Raw genomic sequence first — 21,886 nt, 5'->3', positions numbered from 1 at the left:
CCGTTCACGTCCATTTACCTCTGTCATTGTCAAAACCCGCAATGACCGAGGAGAAGGACTTCCGTGGCAACATGCATTCACAATCCCCTGCTCCCCTGCCACAGCTCAGCTGCGAGGGCTGCCGCGCACGCAAAATCAAGTGCGACAAGCAGCAGCCGTCATGCTCTGCGTGTGTGGCAGCCAACGTTCCTTGTGTGCCCGTCCACCGTCTGCGGCTGCCACGAGGACGGCATGTCACGAACAATGCGGCCGTGGCTAAGGTAACGACGGCTCCTGAAGACACCCGCGATGATCTCAGAAGACGCATTAGGCGACTGGAGGCGCTCGTCAGTCGAACGAGTCCGGCATCGACCTCGACATCGATATCGCCATCTTCGACAATGACGGGATCAATGTCCAGTCCGACTCGAGCAGACGCTGGACCATCGGCTCCCTGGGTAATGCACCACCCTGAGCATTTCTGGGAAGAGCTCACCGCGGCTGTGCAGGAGCTGCGGGATGTCGTGGAGTCGAGCCCCGAAGAAGCGGAGGACGACACGGCTCAAACACACGCCGAAGTGTCGAGTCAGTCAGTCCGACCTCGAGACCTATCTGTCCTCGGTCTGGCAACTCTACCCAGTCACGTCTCGTGCCCCAGCCATATCCTTCTGGACCGTCCCTTGGTCGCCCAGCTATGCACCGTCTATCTCGACCAAGTCGACCCGATCCTCAAGATTCTGCATCGCCCGACGATAGCGCAGCACTTGGTGGATGATGCATCCTACCTTAGCTACCCAGATGGCCACACATCCGTTGCCGCTCTAGACTTGGCGGTCTTGTATGTGGCTGTCAATAGCATGGACGATGAACAGTGCCGGACATTTCTGGGGAGAGACCGGTCAGGGCTGCTGCTCGCCACGCGTCAAGCCTGCGAGGCGGCTCTGGAACGTGCTGGCCTCTTGACGACGCGCGACATGACCGTCCTCCAGGCATTTGTGCTGTACTTGGCCGGACGGCAGGTGGAGGAGCCCAGCCGGGCCGTGTGGACGCTGCTGGCCGTGGCCGTCCGCGTCGCCCGTGCTCTGGGCGTGGATGCGCCGCAGGCGAAGGCGACGCAGTCCGTCTTCGTCCGCCAGATGCGCCAGCACCTGTGGATGACAATCTGCCTGATGGATGTCCAGGTGGCCTTCAGCATGACCTCACAGCCCCTGGTGGCTGCCGACGACGCTCAGGCGACGGCCGAACGCATGCCGCGGCACGTCAACGACGCCGATTTCGGCCCGGGGACAAGCGACGTCGACGTGCCGGCCGAGCGTACCGGACTGACGGACACAACATATGCGCTGCTCAAGTACCGTACGCAAGCGCTTGGTCGTAGGTCGCGATTCGTGCCGCTGGCAGACACCGAAGCGATGCAGGCCAACGACGACAGGAAACGCCGCGACGACGCCCAATCTCTCTGCGACGCCTTCACCCAGGAGGTAATGGCACTCGCCTGCGGTCTTGACCCCAACGACTCGCCGCTTGCATGGCTCGTCTTTCACAGCACACAGTGTTTTGCCGGCGGCGCCCAAGCGGCTCTGTACAAGAGTCTGCCCGACGGCTCCAAGACAGGCCGGCCGGGTTTGCTGCGGGCCTGCGCCCAGGTCCTGGAAACGACCGTGCTGATGCACACCGACTCGCGCGGCAAGGGCTTCCGCTGGTCCATGACGGTGCGGTGGCATATCCTGGCCATGGCGCTGGCCGAATGCTACGTCTGCGCGCGGGCGGCCAGCCCGGATGCGTCGCTCCTGACAAACGTGTGGCCGACCATGGAAGCGGCATACGCCCATCATGCGTCTATTATTGGACGGCATCGCGGCGGCAGGCTGACGGGGCCACTGGGCAAGCTGATGGCACGAACGCGACAGACGGTGGAGGCCGTGATTGGCCCGGCGTGTGGCCGTACTGACGAAGCACAGGCATGCATAAGGACACACTACGCGGAGCCATCTGACACTGCTTCGTCAGGACTGCCAAGCATGGACACAGAGGACACGCCGTCCGTTGATTCCTGGAGCGCATCTTGGGACGCATGTTGGGACGAATTCGTGTCGGCCGCGGCACTCGACGACGACTCCATCGAAGCGGCTTGTTTCGACCCACTGTTTCAAGGGCAACGATCTACTGTCTGGTAGAAAATACGTGAAATAGGTCAAAGAGTGAAGACGAGTAAGCAACCAAACGGAGAGTTTGCGTAAAAATAGTGCCTTGGAGTTGGGAGACCCGGACAAACTTTGTCCAAACAATGAGATGGTTAGAAAGGCTCGAGTTTCTTTGGTATGTCTATTTTGGCCCTGAGCAGAAAAGCACGTGTCTTGCTTTGCATGTAATGTCATGTGGAGTCGGGGTATATTTCACAGACACAGAGGTTGTCCGGACGCGTGGGGCATTTACGAGATGCATGTGTATAAAACATACTTCACCACGGAGTTGTTATAATGGCCGATTTGACTTTGCGCAAGGACGGTTCAAACTGATTTAGCCTGGGAGCATTTGTATTGCCGAATTCAGTGGGATATTTGTACGCAACAAATGTATTTTGGAAGCTTTGAAATAAGACACGAACAACCAATGAAAGCAACACAGGAAGGGCAATGCAGCTGCAGTTCGAGGCACTCCGGCCAGTGGCTTGTGGCCACTTGGTCGGCTTGCTTGACGTCCAGTAAAGAAGGGGCGCCAGTGTGCCAGAGCACCATGCTTCCCTGGAAAATAATTGAGCACCACTGGACTGTTTCATCGTCCACTTTGGGTGTCGTGGACACTGTCTCCAAGTGTACATCGAAGCGGCTGACTCTGAAATATCCAAGATACAAAGCATGGGCCGACGACACGTCGACGGGTTCACCCACATTGTCCAGACGAAAATCCCACAATGGAACACACGGCCGCCTATCACCGTACGAGAACAACAGGCCACCGATGAGAGTACGAAGGTCCTTATCTCCTCGTCGACAGTACGACGGCGTGACGGAAACCACGCCCTCGAGCGGAAGCGTCGTGGAAAAGTACGCCTCGTTCCGAGGACGGGCAGGTTGGGCCGGCGAGGTCGATCCGATCGGGGGCAGCACCCCAATGTACGCATTCTCAAAGACCAGCCGTTTTATGCCACGCGGCCACACGTTGTAATGGATGCGTGTCGGGGCGTCTGTCGGCAAGCTGGCGACATTGTGGTACTGGAGATGGTTGCCGCGTTCCCGCGAGACATTCAGTGGCAAAACGCGCGGTCGAACGGGGCCAAACACCATGTAGCGCGACTTGTTGGTCCGAAAATTCAGATCAATGCGAAAGGACTGGGCGCCGCTGTAGTTGTCCCGGCCATAAATGTCGACAAGTCGCTCGCCTGGCAGCAGGGGGAAATAGATCCAAAACGCATGCTGGTACAGTCGGTCATAGTGGCTGTAAAAGGACGTGTCTTCGCCGTGGCGGTGCGCGTGTAGAGCCATTATGGCGTGCTCTTTCTTGCTCCAGAACGCGGAATAGCCGGTAATGTCCGGCGTGTTGCAGACCATGGGCATCATTTGCCGGAACCCACAGTCGTCGAGGTCGCTTAAATAAACATGTAGTGCGCCCAGATACCCAAGGACAAATCCAGCTCGGCACTGCAGCTACGGCTGTGTTCCCAGAGCTGACGCACAGCCTCGACAGCGTACAATAGCACAAGATCGTTGTAGGAAGCTATTTTGTGCCACAGCTCAGTCGGTAGGACGGCGTCTGGAAAGAGTTTGGGCAGCTCGGTCGCCAAATGTAGCCGCGTCCGGTGCCAGCGACGGCGGTCGTCGAGTTGTGGCGGGGGAAATTCATATTTGGTGCTCTCAGACATACTCCATGAGAGAAGATCATGTCCCCAGAGGTCCAGACATGCCTCATGGTAGCCTGTCGAGGTGGTGGACGGTGACAGTTTGGCCCCATCCAGGTGTGTGCGAATTCTCACACCCGCACTTTCGTCTGTATCGATATAGCCCAGAAAACGGTACTCGAGTGGTTTTGATCTCTTGCCCGCCAAGTCTGCAAGGCGCTAAGTATATGAACGACACAGAACATAAACAGAGAGGCGACAGGCGGGGATGAGCAGGCGCACCGGCGATATAAACGTCTCCTGTCTCAAAGTGGAACCGGCAGGGCACGCACCGAGTTGGTAGATGATGGGTATTGTCGCTCTCCCAGTTATTAGACATTAGACATGGTTGCTTTGGCTTGGTGTTGCGAACTTGTGTTGTCGAGTCGACCGTTCTACGTCATATGTTGAGAAACGCTCGCTTTCCGCGGCCAACGATCCCTCGTCCTGAATGATGCCTCAGCTGGGAAGCATGAACGAATGGTCTTGATGACTAATTTCGGCCTCGTTACTCGAGCAAGCCGATGTCAATGCCAAGTGCATCTGCCCCACGTTATTTTATACTTATTTGTCCTTTGATAAGAGAAACGTTCGCTGCTTTGCTTTTCTTGATAACGAGAACGAAGGTGTTGGATATTTACTACACATCTCTCTAGAACGTACTACAAGTAGTCCCACTTTTTTGTAAGCCAAAAACACAGAGCCGGCCCGTTCCGAAACGGCGCTGTCTGCGCGGCCAAGGCCGACGGATTCTCGAGACGCCTCGCCGGACAGCCTCGTCTTCGACCGAATGATCCAGTTGGTGCGTAGGTGGGACGGATACCCGCCCCTCTGTCGTGTGCAAGTTCCGCATCTGTCGGCGGTTTACCGATCGAGACATCCGTTTGCTCTCCAACAGTGACCGCGTGGACACAGTGTAAGACGACCATTCACTGTCGTCAAGACTGCAGTAAACCGTTGATCATCAGGAGTTTGTCGTTGCAAGTACCGATTATGACCGGACACCATGCCCAGAGAGCGTGTAGGTGAAGAGTACCGCAATACGACCTACATCGTACGACAATCGCAGGCAGCAGCTACCCCTGTCCTTGTTGTGATTGGTGGGGCGAGCCTTACAAACCAAAGTTGCAAGTGCTGATTCGAGCATATTTAATCTCCTGTGCTTGGGATCCTTCGACTCCAACTCTTTTTCTTGTTAATCGTGGTCAGACCTGCGACAGAACACACACACACACACCGCCATGTTTGCCCGCCACGAAAGCGACAAGCCCCTGCATCTCGGCCTCACCGCCCACTGCGGCCTCTGCGGCACGGCGCTCGAGGTCGGCGACGCCTGCACGGCGCTTCTCGGCGTCGACCGGGCTATGCGGTACCGTCGCCGCACGCCGCCGTTTGCGTATCCCCAGTATGCATTTTTCCACGGCGAGGTGACGGCCGGACTGGATCCGGGTGACGAGCCGGGGCAAAACAACAAGAACGAGCCGATGATGTGCCGCAACGCCTCGTGCACCAAGGGTACGGCCATGCTGGAGGCCTGCACCGTGCATGTGGACTGCCGCATTGTGTTCCGGAAGCACTGCGGGAGAGGCGGCGACGATGCTGGTCTCGACAGCCAGGACGCCCTGGACCGTCTCTGGATCGCCGCTGCTTGGCGGCGGCCGTGGCGACAGGCGGCATGGCTCTGGCTGGACGAACCGGGCCAGGCAGACCGGCGAATCTCCGTCGACCGGGTGGCGAGGGCCAGTATCGCCGCCGGACATGGCCAGGAACAGGAAGGGGGGCAGGAACCGGATCTGTCCAGCCTCCTTCGTGGGCTGACGCGACTGCCGCCCGAGCTGGTCGACATTGTCCTCCAGAACTCTGCCGACAGTCAGGTCTGGCGTTACGCAGCAGTGCTCGACCGGGGCCAGCCCCTCGCCGAAAACACTGGCCAGCTCGCGTCCGTTCCGCTGGTCGATGTTGCTGCCTGGGAGCGGGGCAGCCCCGTGGTCCTTTTTGGCTTGGAACATGCAGCCAGCGCGGCCGACCACCCGATTCTGCTGCTGACCATCGACGCCCGGGGGCTGAAATCTGTCCAGCGGCTGGTGGCTCGACCGGCCGCCACGCACAATCGAACCTCTCACACGGAAGCGTACACCATCGTGGACCAAGCCGGCGTGAGGGGTGTCAAGATACACTTCAAGGTGGGTCACAATTGACTTTGGATGTATTTTATATATACAATTCGTACGCTTCCACTGACTGTGCAGTATGGCATGGCCCGCTTGGAAGTGCCCAAGAAGATGAAGGGCCTCCACATCTGGGACACACCCACGCCGCCGGATGTCTCGGCCGACTGTCGCCTCATATTTTCCTGCATTGTCCCGACCTCCAAGTTCCAGACGGCGCCGCTCGACCGCTGTGACGGCATCACGCTTATGTTTGTGTACAGCAAAGTCGCGGCCGTGCACATACATACGCCGGCAACGCCGGTGGCCCGCTTCACTCAACTGGCCTTGGACCCCGATGCTGTGAACTGGGTGTACATTCCCATTCCACGGGCGGCCGGGGAACGGGTCCTGGCCTTTGGAGCAAGACGGAATGCCAGCCATCTGCAAGAAGCCGAGGAAGAGATGGCGGATGTAGCAGCGTACGCCGTGGAGAAGAAAGCAGAGAAAGAAGCAAAGCGGCGAGCCAAGAGAAAGGCAAAGAAAGAAGCGCAGCTGACACCGATGGCCAACGACAATGAAGAAGAAAACGAACAAAAAGAAGAAAAAGAAGAAGAGCAGGACGAGGGGGACGAGGAGGACGAGGACACGGAGAACGACGACCATGACAGAAACGCATACGTCTACTGCAACGCGAATTTCCTCTTCCGCTTCCGACTGGCCGGCGACGTCTCGGTCGGCCCGATGCTGGACGCGCCGCGGGTCGACACGGTCGTGGCCGCCAGGGCCCCCATCTCGTTGGTGTTTTCCATCGGCGACTCGGAATTGCTGGCCGTCGCCGGGGCGTACGACGCGATCCCGCGGCCCCCGTCGCCCGTCACGCTGGCGCCGCCCTTTGGCGCCCTCCCCACGCGCGAGCCCGCCCGGGCCAACGACTACAGCAACTTTGTGTCGACGGCGCCGATCGACACGCCCGTGGCGCGCATCACCGTCTTCAGCGACCCCACGTACGGCTTCGACCGCGGCCTGCTCGTCGAATACGCCACGGGGGCCCAGCGCGCTCTGGGCCAGTGCCGCGTCGGCGTCGACGAGACGACCGTCTTTGACCGCCCGCAGTGCCTCTGCGTGCGGCCCGCGAGCTACGACCGCACCAGGCCCCGCTCCTCCCACGGACAAAGGCACTGGCAGAAGTGTCAGGTGTTCTACGCAGAGTGCAGCGCCGACATCAGCGACGGGCACGAGGACGAGGACGTGCACGGCGAGGAGCAGAAGAAGGCCCTCTGGAGCTGCATTCCGCTCGGGACGCCCGGCTGCGGGACGCTGGAGCTGACGTTTACGGGCACGTGGGGACGGGTGGCCGTCAGTGGCGATTATGGCGAGAAGCAGGCGTGGCGCAAGAAGCGCTACGATCTTAGCTATTCCCGCTTCCACAGGAGGTGAAATGTAAACTAGGCAGAGACGTGTCGCTCTCAGGCGGTATTTTGCAGTATGGAAGCCACCAAGGCCAAGAGTCGCGCAATTCCACAGTGGGTCTATTATTCATTGAAGCAGTATAATCACAGTAGGCAAGAGAGAAGATGAATTCTAGAACCAGCTAGTATTGAGTTATGGACTTAAACTACACTGAAACAAACAAGCAAAAAAAAAAGGAAAAGAAAAAAAGAAAAAAAAGGGGAAGGGGGCAGAGGAAGGGGGGGAAATCAAGCGGAGGCGAAAACAAAAAATACTCAAAAGGGGGTGATCACTTACAAACACAGCTTCTCGTCTTCCTGTCTTCCTGTCTCCTCGTCTTCGACCGAGCCAGCGGTCGGATTGTCACCTTGTCGTTGTCGTTTCTCATATCGAGAGCCGGTGAGCTGGCCGCATCTACAACACGCAATCGTACCGGCACGTGTACATGCTGTGCGTGTCAGTATAGGTCCATTGGCACAGAAGCTGCGGGCATGCCGACCGAGTGATAGTTGCCGCTTCACACATCTCGTTGGTGACCGCAGTAGTGACATGACCACACGTGAAGTGGGTGTAGACGACGAACATGTGGCACATATTGGCGGTGGTTGTGGAGCGCGCGGTAAGTGCTGGCGTGGCGATTGCAGGAGGATGTAGAAAATGGGCAAGTCAGAAGGCAGGGAGCGATCAGACTTGAAGCGGCTGTCGGTGGAAGAAGTCGTTGACACGATGAAAAACTAAAGGACGAGGCTGAAAGTGTTGTTGAAGAGGCAGTTGTGTTTGTGGATGATGATCTTCTAAAATGAATCGTAAAACAGCAAGAGACAGAGTCTATATTTATATCCACGTCATGCCACAGTACATGAAGGAGAATTCAAGAATAGTTTATATGAACATCGGGTTGTTTCTTTTGTCTTGGAGAACAGAACAGCATAGAAAACAAAGTGAACAACTTCATTCATCGTTTGTCGAGAATGCATTTACCAACTCCCAACAACGTCTCATACTGCTGGCTAGCATGCAATACTACAAAGGCACAAAAGCGAGTGTTCAGTGCATAGCCATAACTGTTGTGCTTGTCGCGAACTTTCATTGTTGTCATTGTCATTGAGTTGCTTTGTGATGTGCCCGTGTTCTTTCTTGTTATTTCCCTTTGGCGAGTGGCTCAAAGTCTCTTTGTCGCTGTAGTTCTGTAATCTTTTTGTTTGTTCATAAACTATTTTTGCGGTCCTTTGTCTATAGTTCGTTGCATGCACAACACCAATAGCTACACAGCGACAATGCCCGGCCTCGTTTCAATTTCCTTCACATTCGACGTTTTACATACCTCACATTTAAAATATTCTCTATTTGTGTCCTTTTGCTACTACAACATTTAACGCAGTGTGGCGGAAATAGAACAAAGCAAAACAACCACGTTTGCACGTTGAAAGCACAGAACACTGGCGAAACAAAATACATTTTCACAAGGAATTCTACATGCAAAGAATTTTTCTAGTTTTACTTGAATAATATCACATGTGACATGACAAGGTGAAATGGGTGTTGCAAAAAAAAAAAAAAATTGTATTGAATAATTTCTACGGATCACCAACGTGTAAGCAGACCAGCCGCGTACACTCTCGACGCATTGTTTACTCTACGCCATCGCCGCACAACTGCGTACCAGTCAAACCGCCCGCCCTCTACGGCTCCTCGCGCCACGGGGCACACGTCGTGCACTTACCATGAAACCACACATCCTTGGACTCCATCTCGCATTTCTCCTGCGGGCACGTCTTCTTCGGCCGCAGCAGGCCCGGCACCACACACACCTTGGTTCGCGCCACCTTGTTCGTGCTATGGCCGCACTCCTCGTAGACATAGTACGTGGTGGTCAAGACACACATGATGGCGATTTTTTCTGGTGGCTGGCAGGAAAGGTGTTGTGTACGATGTCAGGGCTTCAGCGCAAAGAAGGCGGTGCAGACGATTGAAAGTTGGCGAATATAGTGAAGGTGTAATGTTGAGTGTTGATGATGATTCTCAAAATCGAGACGTGAAATTGCAAACGGGCAGGACCTTTATTTATAAGTGCCATGTCGGTGGACTTGAAGAACGTCGTGGACTGAACAACATAAGCACGTTGTTCTCTCATTATGAACCGGTTTTGGTTTTTTTCTTCCTTTTGGTTCTTTTGTTCTTTGTCCTTTTATTGAGACCCCGTGAACAACATCTTTAGTATGGAATACGAAACATGTTCACGGTGCTTCCATTGTTCCCAGTGTTCGCAGTGTTCGCAGTGTTGTTGGCTGTCCATTGCTTTCCATTGTTCGCAAACCAATGCTTTATTCTATTTTGTTGGACTCGTTTTGATTTGCTCCAACGTACAGTACCGCAACTCATTGGATTACCAATACTTCAAAAATATACAAATTCAGTTAGGTGAATGTTGTATGGAGTAATTTCTCTACGACATATCGTTAAGACAACAGAGTATTAGGTTTCACAGATTCTTAAGTTGCGTGATAAATGTCACATTTTGGCCTACATGCGGAGCGTTATTGGGGAGAGTAAAAGTTGATTTATTGACAAACTTACCAACCAGCGGTTTCATCATTCGACGGCAGATATTGTATCTACCAAGCATTCTGTGCTCTACAAGTACAATCTACATTGTCGTTCCTTTTCGATGTCGTGCCGAATCAAAAGCACCACCACAATCTCTGTATTCTACGTCCTTACTCCTTTGCTTCTACCCCGACCTCGTCCTGCGCGTTCGCCAGCGTTTCTTCCTTTCGCTTGCAGCGGAAGCACACACAGTCGTACGTCTCATCCGCCATCGACATGGGGCAGATTTGGTCGGGACAGTCCTTGCGGATGGCCGTTGCCTCTGGGCAGTTGGTGACCTTAGTATAGCGATCCTTGTGGCCGCAGGTGTGGTGCATGGTCACGTAGATGAGTTCGCACATTGTGGCGGTCGTGGTGGTGGTAAAGTTGTTGAAACGGGGAGTGTTGTGGAAGATGCACAGGCGTTTTGTAGCAAAATGGTTCAGAGTGGCGATGCAGGGAAGTGGGAGCAAAGGGAGAGGCAGGATGCATTTATATCTGAGATCTGTTGGCAAGACATGAACATGCAAGAAATGTACTGTTCTTTGACACGAGCTTTGTTCTTGTACACTCTCTCCTTGTTTTACATTTTGTCTTTGAATATCACTCAAAATCGCATTGTCAACATTGTGAATAACGTGAATATATCTACCAGGTGAACATGACCCCAGCCACTGCCCTTGTTGAATTGCACATGCTTGTACCATTTTGTATTCCCATACCGTAAACCCAAACTTTTGTACACGTACATGCAGACATGCTTGTTTTGCCTTGTGCGCTGAACACGGCGTCTTCGTATGCGCCCTGCTCACCGCCTACTTCCTACTTGGCAGCCGACCGGCCGCCCAGCCGGCCGGCGGCAATGTTCGCCAGAGCCGCCTCGCTGAGCTGCGGCAGGGGCGTTGCCAATGAGCCGGCCGGTGCCGCGGGCAGGAACCCGGCGGCCACCAGGTAGGCCAGGTAGACGCCCATGGTGGCGATGGGCACGGCGTTGTCGGCGGGCGTGGAGGCGGCGTCGTAGAGCTGGAGGGCGCGCTGGGCGTGGCGGTCGTCGAGCTCGGGGGCCAGCGAGTTGCCGGGCAGGTCGCCGACGACCATGTGGAAGAGCGGCAGCAGGGCGAACTCGCGGCCGGCGGCGGCATTGGCGTTGGCGGCGTTGGCCTCGTCGTCGACGTAGGCCTTGACGCGGTCGGCCCAGTCGGCGTAGGGCACGAGCGGCGCCGTGTAGCCGTAGGCCTCGAGGGCGCCCATCCACTCGTTGAGCGTGGGGCGCGGGTGGCCGGTGACGTGGGCGACGGCCAGGGAGACGCCGTCGGCCGCGGCTGGCAGGTAGAACGCGGCCGCAACGACGATGCGGTTGACCTGGGTGACGGGGACGGCATTGAGGGTGTTGGCGATGTCGGGGCGCGCGCCGACCTGCAGACAGCCCTTCCAGAGGCGGACCAAGAAGTCGTCCGTGACGGAGGTGCCGGTGACGGGGTCGCCGGTGATGTAGCCCGAGCGGACGATGGCGCCGACCAGACCGCGGCGGCCGGCCTCGCGCAGCAGGTACTCGCTGGCCCACTTGGACTGGCCGTAGCCCGTGGCCAGGCCCTTGCGGCTGCCGGCCAGGTCGTCCGTCTCGAGCAGCGGGGTGCCGTGGGGGCCGGCGGCCTGCTGGACAAAGTGGTCGTTGTCGAGCGCCGACGTGGAGCTGACAAAGGCGAGGCGCTTGGGCTTGCCGCCGCCGCCGCCGCCGCCCCCCGCGGCGCAGAGCTGGATGCACGTCATGGTGCTCAGGACGTTGGCCGCGCGCAGGACCGAGTAGGGCAGCATCCAGTTGACCTGGGCGCCGTTGTGGATGACGGCGTCGACGGTGCTGCTGAGCTGGGCCCACACGCCGTCGGCGAGGCCAAACTGCGGCTGCGCAAAGTCGCCGGCCACCACCTGCACGCGGGGTGTGGGCGACGCGGTCCGCCAGGCCGGCGACCAGAGGCCGTACGCCGTCATGACCGACTCGAGACGGGCGAGGCCCGCGGCGGCGTCCTTGGCACGGACGAGCGCAATGACGTTGGACTGCGTCGGCCCCTCGATCAGCTCGTGCACAATGTACGCGCCCAGGAACCCGGTGGCACCGGTCAGGAACACGGTCGGGGCGCGCCCTGACGCGGTGGCGGCGTCCCAGGTGGCGGGCGCGGCGGGGATGCGGGCGGGCAGCTGGCCGGCGAGCTCGCGGGCGTCGACGGCGTAGGCCTCGTCCTCGGCGTGGGCGTCGGTCTCGAGGGGCACGGCGTCGAGGCGCAGGCCGATGGGGTCCTGGGCGCGGTCGATCTCGGCGGCCAGGGCCTCGAGGGTCGGGTGCTGGAAGATGGCGCGCAGGGGCACGTCAATGTCCTTCCACTCCTTGGTAAGGCGGAAGAACATTTGCTGGGCGAGGATGGAGTGGCCGCCCACGTCGAAGAAGTTGGACTCGGGCCGCAGCGAGCGGGCAAAGCAGTTGGGGATGACGGCGGCCCAGATGGCGGCGAGGCGCTGCTGGGTGTCGGTGAGCTTGGGGGCGACGGAGGACGCGCGGCGCTTGGCCAGGAAGGCGAGGTCGGCCTCGTCGGGGAACGGCAGCGCGGCCTTGTCGATCTTGCCGTTGGGGTCTAGACGGGGTCAGGTTTGTGTGTAACGAAGGAGGGGGCATACTTGCGGAACTCACTCAACGGCATCCGGGCGAGCGGAATAAAGAGGCTGGGCACGGCGTACGACGGCAGGCGGCCGGCCAGGAACTTCTTGGTGTCCTCAGACAGCGAGCGGAAGCGCAGCAGCATCTGGCCAATGGACTCGTCGGGCGACGGCACGTCGAGCGCAGCGCGCGACGTGCGCGAGCGCGTGGGGCCTGCGCCGCCGCCCTGGGCCTCGAGCTCCTCGAGGTGCTGGAACCAGCGCTTGGTCTCGGGCACAAAGTAGGTGACGAGCGTGTGCTCCTCGTTCTTGTCGCGGCGCACGAGGGTGACGTTCTCGCGCAGGAAGGGGTGCTGCGACAGGTGGGCGTCGATTTCGCCGAGCTCGATGCGGAAGCCGCGGATCTTGACCTGCGAGTCGATGCGGCCGGTGCACTCGACGCTGCCGTCGGGCCGGCGGCGGCCCAGGTCGCCCGTCTTGTAGAGGCGGTCGCGCGGGTCCGGGCGGTCGACGAACCAGTTGGCCACAAACTTGGCGCGGTTGAGCGCCTGCGTCGTCGCGTCGCTGCCCAGGTAGCCGCGGGCGAGGCCGCCGGCCCGCAGGAACAGCTCGCCCTGCTCGCCCACGTCGCAGAGGCGCGTGGGGTCGTCGCGGTCGACGACGAGCAGCTGCACGTTCTGCATGCCCTGGCCCACGGGGATGATGTCCGGGAAGCGGTCGAGCACGTCCGGGTCCTCGTTCTTGCTGGGGATGCGCAGGTACGACACGGCGCGCTGGCTCTCGGTGGAGCCGTAGAGGTTGATGACGTTGGCGCCGCTGGCCAGGTTGCGCAGCTTGGTGGTGTCCTTCTTGGTCAGCTGGTCGCCGACGAAGAAGGCGTTGCGCAGCGCGCCGATGCGCGCGGTGGCGCCGCCGACGAGAATCTGGCCCATGGCCGGCGTCAGGTGCGTCACCGTCACGCGGCTCTCCTTCATCCACTCGGCCAGCAGCTCGTAGGCAATGACCTCGACGGGCGGGATGATGATCTTGGCGCCCAGGAACAGCGGCGTGAAGATGTCGCGCTGGATCGGGTCGTGCGCGATGCCCGACAGCATCGTGAAGCGGTCCTGGTCCGACAGCCCGAACCGCTCGGCCATCCACGGGAAGTAGTGCGTCAGCGAGAAGTGCCGGCCCAGCACGCCCTTGGGCCGGCCCTCGGAGCCGCTCGTGTACGACAGCGTGGGCGCCGCCTCGGGGCCGACATCGACGCCCGACGGGTCTTCGCTGCTGTAGGTCGCCGGATCCAGTGTGTCCCTGCCGCCGTCGGTGGTGTCGGCCGCGTCGGCGCGCACGCCGCCGCGCAGCTCGCCGTCGTCGCACAGCTGCAGCGCCGGGATGGACGACTTGAGGTCGAGCGTCGTCGCGACAAACTCGAGGACCGGCGCCGACAGCGGCCCCGACTCGCGGTTGGCCTTGTCGATGCAGACCAGAAACCGGGGACGTGCAATGTCGAGCAGCACCTTCTGGCGCTCCGCGGGGTACTGGGGGTCGATGACGCTGACGGTGGCGCCCGCCTTGAGGGCGCCCATGTAGGCCACCACGAGGTCGACGCCGCGGTAGGCGTAGATCATGGCCACATCGCCAATCTGGCAGCCGTGGGCCAGCAGGTGGTGGGCGAGCCGGTTGGCGGCCGCGTTGATCTGGCGGTAGGTAAAGGACCGCTCGTTGCTCTGGGAGCTCTTGGTCTCGACGACGCACTCTCGGTCGGGGTACTTCTTGGCATTGGCGGCGAAGATGTCGTGGATCGCTAGACGTAAAGAAAAAAAACACATTGTGTCAGGCAAAATTGCCGGCAGCCGAGTACGGAGCCATTGAGCCCCAAGACGAACGCTTACCTCCACGAAACTCTCCCCAATGGAGGTCAATTGTCGGATCTGGCGGTGCTGGCGCGGCCATGATGCGCAGTCTGTGCAGCCTGGCTCAATTGTGGTTGTGGTCGTGGGTATATGGTGAAGAGAGAAAAAGCAAAAAGACCAGAAAAAGAGACCGGAAACGGAGACGGGACGATTCTTAACACAAAATGCCCCGTCGCCAATTGACCAGTGGATGGCCCCGCCGAAACAGACACTGCTGCAGCTAAAAATTTCCCAAGAGCTCTTCCGTGACAGAGCGTGAGTCACGGGCAGCACTTTCCAATGGACTGCCGCTGCGCCAAACTTTTTTTCCGCCACCGGATGTGACGTGCTGTCGTTCAGCTTATAGCATGCTGATCTCTGAAATTGCGGGGTGCACTTTGCGCTTTTGGTGAGGGGCAGCTCCGTCCGTCGGGCCCAGACGACAAGACAGTATGACGCCTAAATGTACTCCGTAGTTAGCCTCGTCTCGCGTGAACGTCTCACAGAACTCCAATGGTGCACAATAAACATTCCAGCTTACACTTACATCGTGAAGATTTTGTCTCTTCATCTTTTTTAATGGACCATTGCTCTACAAAAATGTGCTGGAAACAATCACAATGTATGTGAATGTATCCTTTTCTTATTTACTCGAATAAATAAAAAATATCATATTAATAAAATGTTCAAATTGTAAATATTAAATGAATACACAAAAGAAATAAAAATAGCGATAAAGTAATAAGAAAATATAAATTGCAAGTAAAAGATCAAATAGTATATACTTGTCCAGACCAAGGTCAAGTAGCAGCGAACGCCATTCTGGAACAACATGAGAGAGACCAACTTCTCTTCCAAGCCCAAATGCCCGTTGTTCTGTCGTCTTCGACGAGACGCCCATGAAAGTCAACAAGCGCCATAGTGAAAAACACAAAGTCGTTACACGTGTAAAAAAACCAAACAAAATTCAAAATAAAAGCAAGATAACAAAACAGAATTAATAAAAGTAAAAATCAGTCTCGTCCCCTGCTGAAACTCGTCTGGCTGTGGAAATCCCAACACCTTGCTCAAACTGCAAGGTGGACAAAGCAGCAAAATAAGAAGCGAAGCACCGTATGACTCTCCCTCTCCTTGTAGTCTCTTTGAGTAAACTCGGTTTTGGGAACAATAGCTTCCGGAACGTTTCTTTCCCGGCTTGCTGCTGCTGGCCTCTCGTCTTGTGGTAAAAATCCCTAGTTACCACAAGACGAAAAGCAACATGCAAGGCCACCCACCTCGTCAGCCCGTTTTGTCTGCAAAACGTCATGCTGAGGTGTGTTCCCGTGATATAAAATGGTTGAAAGGTACAAGGCTGTGAGAAAGTAAAAGGGCCCGAATAAAAACGTTGGCCGTCTCCTGATCACGCTCGGATGTACGTTCATAGTACATCCGACGCTGATTCTGGGAAAAATATCGACCAAAAGGAGGCAAGGAAAACGTAACCCACACATCTGAACCCGATGACGTGAGGGTCTGGACAAGAGAGTCCAAGAAACAGAAGACAGAAGACAGAAGACAGAAGACAGAAGACAGAAGACAGTTAACAGAGAACAAAACAGACATCAAACCATGGCAAAAACAGCAGAATATGGAAGCGACAAGAGAGAAAAAAAAATCAAAAAATCGTCAAAGGTCATCAATAAAACAGGTATGAAGAGGGAAAAAAAAACGAAAAAGAAAAGAAAAGATCCCCACACCACTTCGCCGACGATCCGTTCCAGGATGGTCGGTTTGTATGCGGGGATATGGAGGTATCGCAGATGACTGTCATCATGCGCAATCCAGAATGAAAATATTTGATATGAGCTTTTTTTTGGTTGGTCTTGCCGTTTGGGGTGATTTTTTTTTTGTGCAGAAAAGGAACAAGTCGACTTGAAGAAACAAAAACTGTTCAGAGGAAAACAAAAAAGCCGCCTCCGACTGGGAAACTTATCAGCGAAAAAAAATGACGAAAAAAAGGATTAAAAAGTACGACTCTTAAATCGAACCGCCGAGAGGCACATAGTCAAACTCGAGCAGGTCGCTAGGAGCATACTGCTGGGAATAGCCAAACGCCGTCGCGTCAAGTTGATGCTGCTCAGACAGGAACGGGTGTGCAGTGCCTTGGGTGATGGTGGTACCCGAGGGACTGCTCACAAACCCGGACGATTCGAGACCCGACATCTCGCGGAGCAGGTAGCTTGGGTTGGACTGCGACTCGAGAAAGTGCGCAGACGACACGAGACCGCTGGCCTGAGTGTACATGGCCGACTGGTCGAGTCTCGGCATTTCAGCCTGAAGTTCGGCCGAATGAACATTTTTGAGGCCAGCTGCGTCTCCGCCGGCGGCGACGGCCAAGGCCGTGACTGCGTCCTGTGGGAACGCGAAGCCCATGCCCATGCCGAAGTAGGTGTAGTTCGGAATGTCGCCCATGTCTGTGCCAATCGAGGCGTCCATATTTCCAATGACGTCCTCGCTTGCCTGCAGATCCTGAACTTCGTTGAAGGTGTCCTCTTCTTCTTCGTCCGCATCGCCAGCCTCGGTCACAGAGGTGACCTGGTCTCCGGTGATGGTTATTTCTACCATCCACTTTTTCAGATCGTTCATCGGAGGCCAGTCTCCACCACCGTCTGCGTCTGGGTTGCTGCCGCTTCTGTCCACGGCTGATGCCGCACTGGAGCGCTTGCGCGACGTCTTCTGCTTGAAGTGCGTGCGACGGAGGTGGGCGGCCGCGTTGTAGTAAATACCGTAAGCCTTGCCCTCCTTGCAGTGCTTGCAATCACTGAGCGGCCGGATGGCTGTGATGGACGACTCGATGCCGTCCATGTGCGGGTCACGGCAACGCCACTTCTTCACGGTGGTGGAGTGTTTCGAAAGCTTGTGCCGCCGAAGCTCGTGATCGCCTCTGAACCCTTCCGGGCACAGTGTGCAAAGGTCACAAAAGAGCTTCTTTGACTTGGGCCGCTCGCGCTTGGCTTTGGTGATTTCTACCTTTGCATTGGTGCCGCTGGCAGTCTCCATGACAGAGTCGGAGGACGAGTGGCACGAGGGCACAACAGGCCTCGTGAGCGCGCCCATCTTTGGCTGGATTTGAATCTTGCTGGCGTTGTCCAGCTGCCGGCGCAGAGATGATTTCGCGCGCATACGAAGAGACGTGTTGGACCTGGCGCTGGTGCCAGAGACCGACCGCTCCATGTCCGCAGAAAAGTGTTGGGGGCCGGTGTAGTCCGAGAACGCAAAGGCCGCCACATCAGCAGGGTTCAGGCCCAGAGACGAGTAGCTGTTGAGAGTGTCGCTTCTTTCCATCACCTGTGCAGCCTCCGGCGAATAGGTAGGGCCAGGAGACGTTTCCAAGCCGTAGCTTGCTTGACCCGCAGAGAAATATCTAGAGCCAATGCCGCGAACATCGTCATCGCTGACAAAGTACGACTTTGCCAGAGAGTCCTCCGCTCCCACACTCTTGCTGTAGCTCATGGCAATGGATGATCCGGCGGCGCCGCCAAATGGGTCCAGGAACGAGCCTTGGGAGTCAGCGTGGGCCATCTGAATAGGAGCTGAGATATTGTCACTGTAGCGGTCGCTCTGGTGCCCGCTCATGGCCGTGTCAAAGGTCGTGTCTTCCGTGAGAGACCCGCAGCTGGACGGGATAGAGTGCAGAGCTGTGGCGTTGCTCATGTTGCTAAAATCCATTTGAAGAAGCCCGGCTGGGATAGATTCCATTTTCTCGCCGGCCGAGATGGGGATCTGCCCTGGGTCTTCATAGATGCCTCTGGTGCGCAGGTAGTGTGCTGGCTCCATGCCGATATCGTCGAAGCCCATATCAGCGAGGTCATGGGTGCCTCCTGGACTTGACATGTAGGACAGTATATGAGGCTGCGAGAAGTGTCTCCGAGCCAAGGCATTGGGCTGCGAACCCATACTTGGTACGACGGAATAGGGCGAGCTCAAAGAGGGGGCCATGTCGACAGAGGCAGGCGACTGCAAGTGATGAACAGGCCGAGACGTTTTAGACCGCTTTAACGGCGGCGGTTGAGCAACCGCACCGTCATAAGAAAAGTCCTATTTTCTGTCAGACAGATCCATGGCAGAACAGCAAGAGATTGTGCGTCATACCTCAGTCAGGGTAGTTGTCGGAACGCCAGCCGTGAGTCCATGGAAAGTTTGACTACTATTCCGGCTGGCCATGATATGGCAGTGACAAGGAATGAAGACGGACAGATTAAAGTGCTGTTCTGCGCGTGGGTGGTGTATTGAGGATGAATGAGGCGAGAAATAACGAGGCAGTTCTGAATGAGTGGATGTTAAGGCGAGAGCGGAGTTGGGAATGAAAACGAGAGGATGGAACGAGGCGACAAAGCCGGCAGGACAGAGTCTAATGAAGAAAAAGGATCGATCGGACAAGTAGTCGTTGGATTTGGGCAGGGTTGTTTATGTGGATGCGGTGACACATTTGAGCTGCTCAGAAAAAAAGACGGGGCAGAGACCGACTAAATAATCGGAATCGACGAGGTTTACAGACACGCAAAAAAGCACAAGTAGAAGGAGAAGGTGAGTATCACACGCTTGTGTGTGTGCATATGTGGGGGGAAGATGTAGGGAGATCAGTGATCAGAAGAAGAAGCAGTAGAAGTGGAGAGGACAACAAGAAGGAAACACTTGGGAGGAAGAGGAGGAATAGCGGAGATGTCGTAAATATGTGTGCCTGCGTGGCATGCGAGTTGTGAGATGACAGACACGATGTGCAAACATGAGCGGGCGGACAGAATGGGACTTCGTTTGGCTGAGCCGCATGGTGCCTTTGTCCGGCCTGGCGTTTTGTGGATGGCCATTCTCACCTTTTCTGTTTTCCGCAGCGGAAAAAGAAATATATCCTCATACTCTAACTTGGGAAATGCAAAGGAAGGCCGCTAGTCAAACCGGTGTGTGGGTTCGCATACCGATTTGAGGGTTGCAGGGGTCACAATATTGCCAGTTGCAGGGCACACCAGGTCACGTAAAGGTGGGTGTGAGGATGTGAGGTGGTCCAGGTGCTGCTGAAGGCGTGTACGTTGCAGCATGCCCACCACTCGCATGCACTGTGCGGTGCATTTTCTGCCTCAAACTGTTTGCCCGACGACAGGGGGATGGAGGCCGAAGGAAGAAGAGGTATGTCGCCTTGGCTCGCATTTTATTCGACGATGTCAAGAAGGCGTCTCCACCAAGAGGGCGGTTTTATGGTGCAGTTTTGTCGCGTTCTTCTGGAGCAGATTGTTGTTGGTTAGTCATGTCTCTGAGGTCTTTTAGGTCTCTTCGTTCTTCGCACACTCCGTTCTCTGTTTTGTTGGAGGGATTCGTTCTAGACTGCTGATCTCTACTATACGACATGTCTCGTACATGGGCTGTTGGTGTTTATGCGGCGTAAAGCTGCCAGGCAGTATCGAGAAGAGAGTCAACAGGGGCAAGGGGTTGGCAGTTCCGTTCGCAAATCGTAGCGGTGCGAGCACAACACAGCTGGTGTCTAACGGTCAGTCGAAGGATCATGCACCGCGGTTTGGTTTGCGGAAGCACTCTCGCTTTCGGGCTCACGTATGTTGAATGGGGTCAGCATGCCGAACTTATTGGACGCAAGACGGGCCACAGCGTCGTATGTTAAAGGAGGAAAGCATACACACTGTGGCACTCCAGAGACCTCTCCAATACGCATCCAGGCACAAATTGCGGCGCCGAGACCCGTTCCAGGGTAGGCTGGCGGTGATTTCTTCTTTTGTGTTTCCATTTTCTTTTTCTTTTGAATTCAAAGTTTCGTCGGTTCGCTTCGCACTTTGTCAGGTTCTGAGACGGGAGGCAACGATCGGCAGCGAGCCGTCAAAGTATGGGGGAGTGAGCCGCGAGTGGGCGTTGTATTGTCCTGCAGAGTGCGGCATGGAACTGTCCAGGCCTGCCATCACAGACCTGAAAAGGAGACAATCAGCCAGGCAACAGAGCTGATGATGGCTCTGAATGGGATGGCCGAAATCCGAGACATGCACTAATGCTGTCGGCGTTGGTCCCTCCCAGCGGGTGTCGAGGTGTGATGAGATGAGGGTCGAAGAGTTGCGGACAACATAGTGTGTCGCCGAAAGTCATTTTGAGAGAAATACGTTTTGACGTTGGTCATTACGAGCGATGTTTTGGGGGAACAGTCCCCAACAAAACAAAACAAATCAACCAACAGACATTTCCTCTTCAAGAAAGAACAAGCCGCCAGGCTGAGTCTCGTCCATCGTTCTTGCTGTTGATGTAGAGAGGCTGAACATCAAGTCAGGAAGTCGCGACTGACAGACTCTCTGGAAGGACGTCTCGACTCTCAACGGCTGTTGAAGGAAATATGGGTGGACTAGGGCGGGCCGCTCTGCTAAAGGTTCCTAGCGTTGGAACAGTCCGTGAGGCTAGGCCAATTCTGTCTGGGGCTGGACAACACGAAGTCAGCCGACACAGTGGGTGCGTCTTTTGATTTTGCAGTTCGAGCTGTCCCAGGTTTGCCAGGCTCCCAGGGAAGGAACCAACGGGCGTTGCAGCTGTCCCGCATCAAATTAGAGCCAATCAAGATTTTGAGGCGGCGAGACAGGTGCAGAAGACAGGAAGGAGCCAGACAGGTCTGTGAGGCCTGTCAGGAACAGGAGCGGCAGCGTTGCGAGGGGAAAAGTGGGGGCTTGGAAATGGTTGGCCCAGACTGTGCCAGCGAAAATAGGGCGACACTTGGCGGCTTGTCCACTGACAGGAGGAACAGCGCAGACTGCTGTCCGCCCCATCCGGCTTTACTGGCTGGCGGTGATGTGTGTCTCTTTTCCGCGCTTTTCCCTTACTTTCTTTCTTTCTTTCTTTTCTCTCTCTCTCTCTCTCTATTTTTTTTGGTTTATTTTATTTTACTTTTAACCCCCCCCCCCCAACATAACACATGAGAACCTACCACGGTTGCATTCTGCGCCTCTAGGCCTGCATATCAGGGGGACCGACAAGACCGAGAGGGCCGTGTAATTAAGTATTCCAGGTCACTCTTTGCCTCTTCGCCTACTGTGTGCACCCACCACGCGAGTAGCACCCCCAACCATGCCCAACCGGCGCTGCCCGTCGCGGCTACTTACACTATTTGAGGCTAGATCCGCTGTCCAGGTTAGCGCTGTTGGTGCCCAAATACGCACTGAAGATCGCTGCCCAAACTGTGCATATATGCTCCTGTCTCATTTCATTTATTTTCGGTCATTTCCTCGTCGACCGCGCGCCCTGGACTCTTCGTATTGTCACCTAGACGCACTGACCAACAGGACCAGATAGACCCATCGGCG

At 56.3% G+C, this 21,886-nt stretch overlaps 7 protein-coding genes across 7 annotated transcripts; 2 read left to right on the top strand and 5 right to left on the bottom strand.

Moving 5' to 3' along the window:
- Positions 1 to 41: 41 nt before the first annotated feature.
- Positions 42 to 2,156, top strand: SPBR_00320 (uncharacterized protein; the record flags this gene model as incomplete). The annotated part of the gene is made up of 1 exon (XM_040758639.1): positions 42 to 2,156. One exon carries the CDS (start codon positions 42 to 44, stop codon positions 2,154 to 2,156), a length of 2,115 nt encoding a protein of 704 aa, XP_040617990.1.
- Positions 2,157 to 2,754: 598 nt separating this feature from the next.
- On the bottom strand, positions 2,755 to 3,530 carry SPBR_00965 (uncharacterized protein; the record flags this gene model as incomplete). Its single annotated transcript, XM_040759284.1, has 2 exons — positions 2,755 to 2,782; positions 2,923 to 3,530. 2 exons carry the CDS (start codon positions 3,528 to 3,530, stop codon positions 2,755 to 2,757), a joined length of 636 nt encoding a protein of 211 aa, XP_040617989.1.
- A 1,567-nt stretch (positions 3,531 to 5,097) lies between these two features.
- On the top strand, positions 5,098 to 7,443 carry SPBR_00261 (uncharacterized protein; the record flags this gene model as incomplete). The annotated part of the gene is made up of 2 exons (XM_040758580.1): positions 5,098 to 6,039; positions 6,106 to 7,443. The coding sequence occupies 2 exons, from the start codon at positions 5,098 to 5,100 to the stop codon at positions 7,441 to 7,443; spliced, it is 2,280 nt and encodes a 759-aa protein (XP_040617988.1).
- Positions 7,444 to 9,137: 1,694 nt separating this feature from the next.
- Positions 9,138 to 9,341, bottom strand: SPBR_09068 (uncharacterized protein; the record flags this gene model as incomplete). The annotated part of the gene is made up of 1 exon (XM_040767194.1): positions 9,138 to 9,341. The coding sequence occupies one exon, from the start codon at positions 9,339 to 9,341 to the stop codon at positions 9,138 to 9,140; it is 204 nt and encodes a 67-aa protein (XP_040617987.1).
- Positions 9,342 to 10,172: 831 nt separating this feature from the next.
- On the bottom strand, positions 10,173 to 10,403 carry SPBR_01163 (uncharacterized protein; the record flags this gene model as incomplete). Its single annotated transcript, XM_040759479.1, has 1 exon — positions 10,173 to 10,403. The coding sequence occupies one exon, from the start codon at positions 10,401 to 10,403 to the stop codon at positions 10,173 to 10,175; it is 231 nt and encodes a 76-aa protein (XP_040617986.1).
- A 460-nt stretch (positions 10,404 to 10,863) lies between these two features.
- Positions 10,864 to 14,625, bottom strand: SPBR_00076 (L-aminoadipate-semialdehyde dehydrogenase; the record flags this gene model as incomplete). Its single annotated transcript, XM_040758396.1, has 3 exons — positions 10,864 to 12,668; positions 12,725 to 14,476; positions 14,565 to 14,625. The coding sequence occupies 3 exons, from the start codon at positions 14,623 to 14,625 to the stop codon at positions 10,864 to 10,866; spliced, it is 3,618 nt and encodes a 1,205-aa protein (XP_040617985.1).
- Positions 14,626 to 16,580: 1,955 nt separating this feature from the next.
- On the bottom strand, positions 16,581 to 18,437 carry SPBR_00402 (uncharacterized protein; the record flags this gene model as incomplete). The annotated part of the gene is made up of 1 exon (XM_040758721.1): positions 16,581 to 18,437. The coding sequence occupies one exon, from the start codon at positions 18,435 to 18,437 to the stop codon at positions 16,581 to 16,583; it is 1,857 nt and encodes a 618-aa protein (XP_040617984.1).
- Positions 18,438 to 21,886: the final 3,449 nt, after the last annotated feature.

The sequence above is a fragment of the Sporothrix brasiliensis genome, assembly GCF_000820605.1.
Source record: "Sporothrix brasiliensis 5110 chromosome Unknown Cont19, whole genome shotgun sequence".
Taxonomy (NCBI): Eukaryota; Fungi; Ascomycota; class Sordariomycetes; order Ophiostomatales; family Ophiostomataceae; genus Sporothrix; species Sporothrix brasiliensis.
Note: the sequence above shows the minus strand (reverse complement) of the source record. Positions and strands in the feature narration are given on the sequence as shown.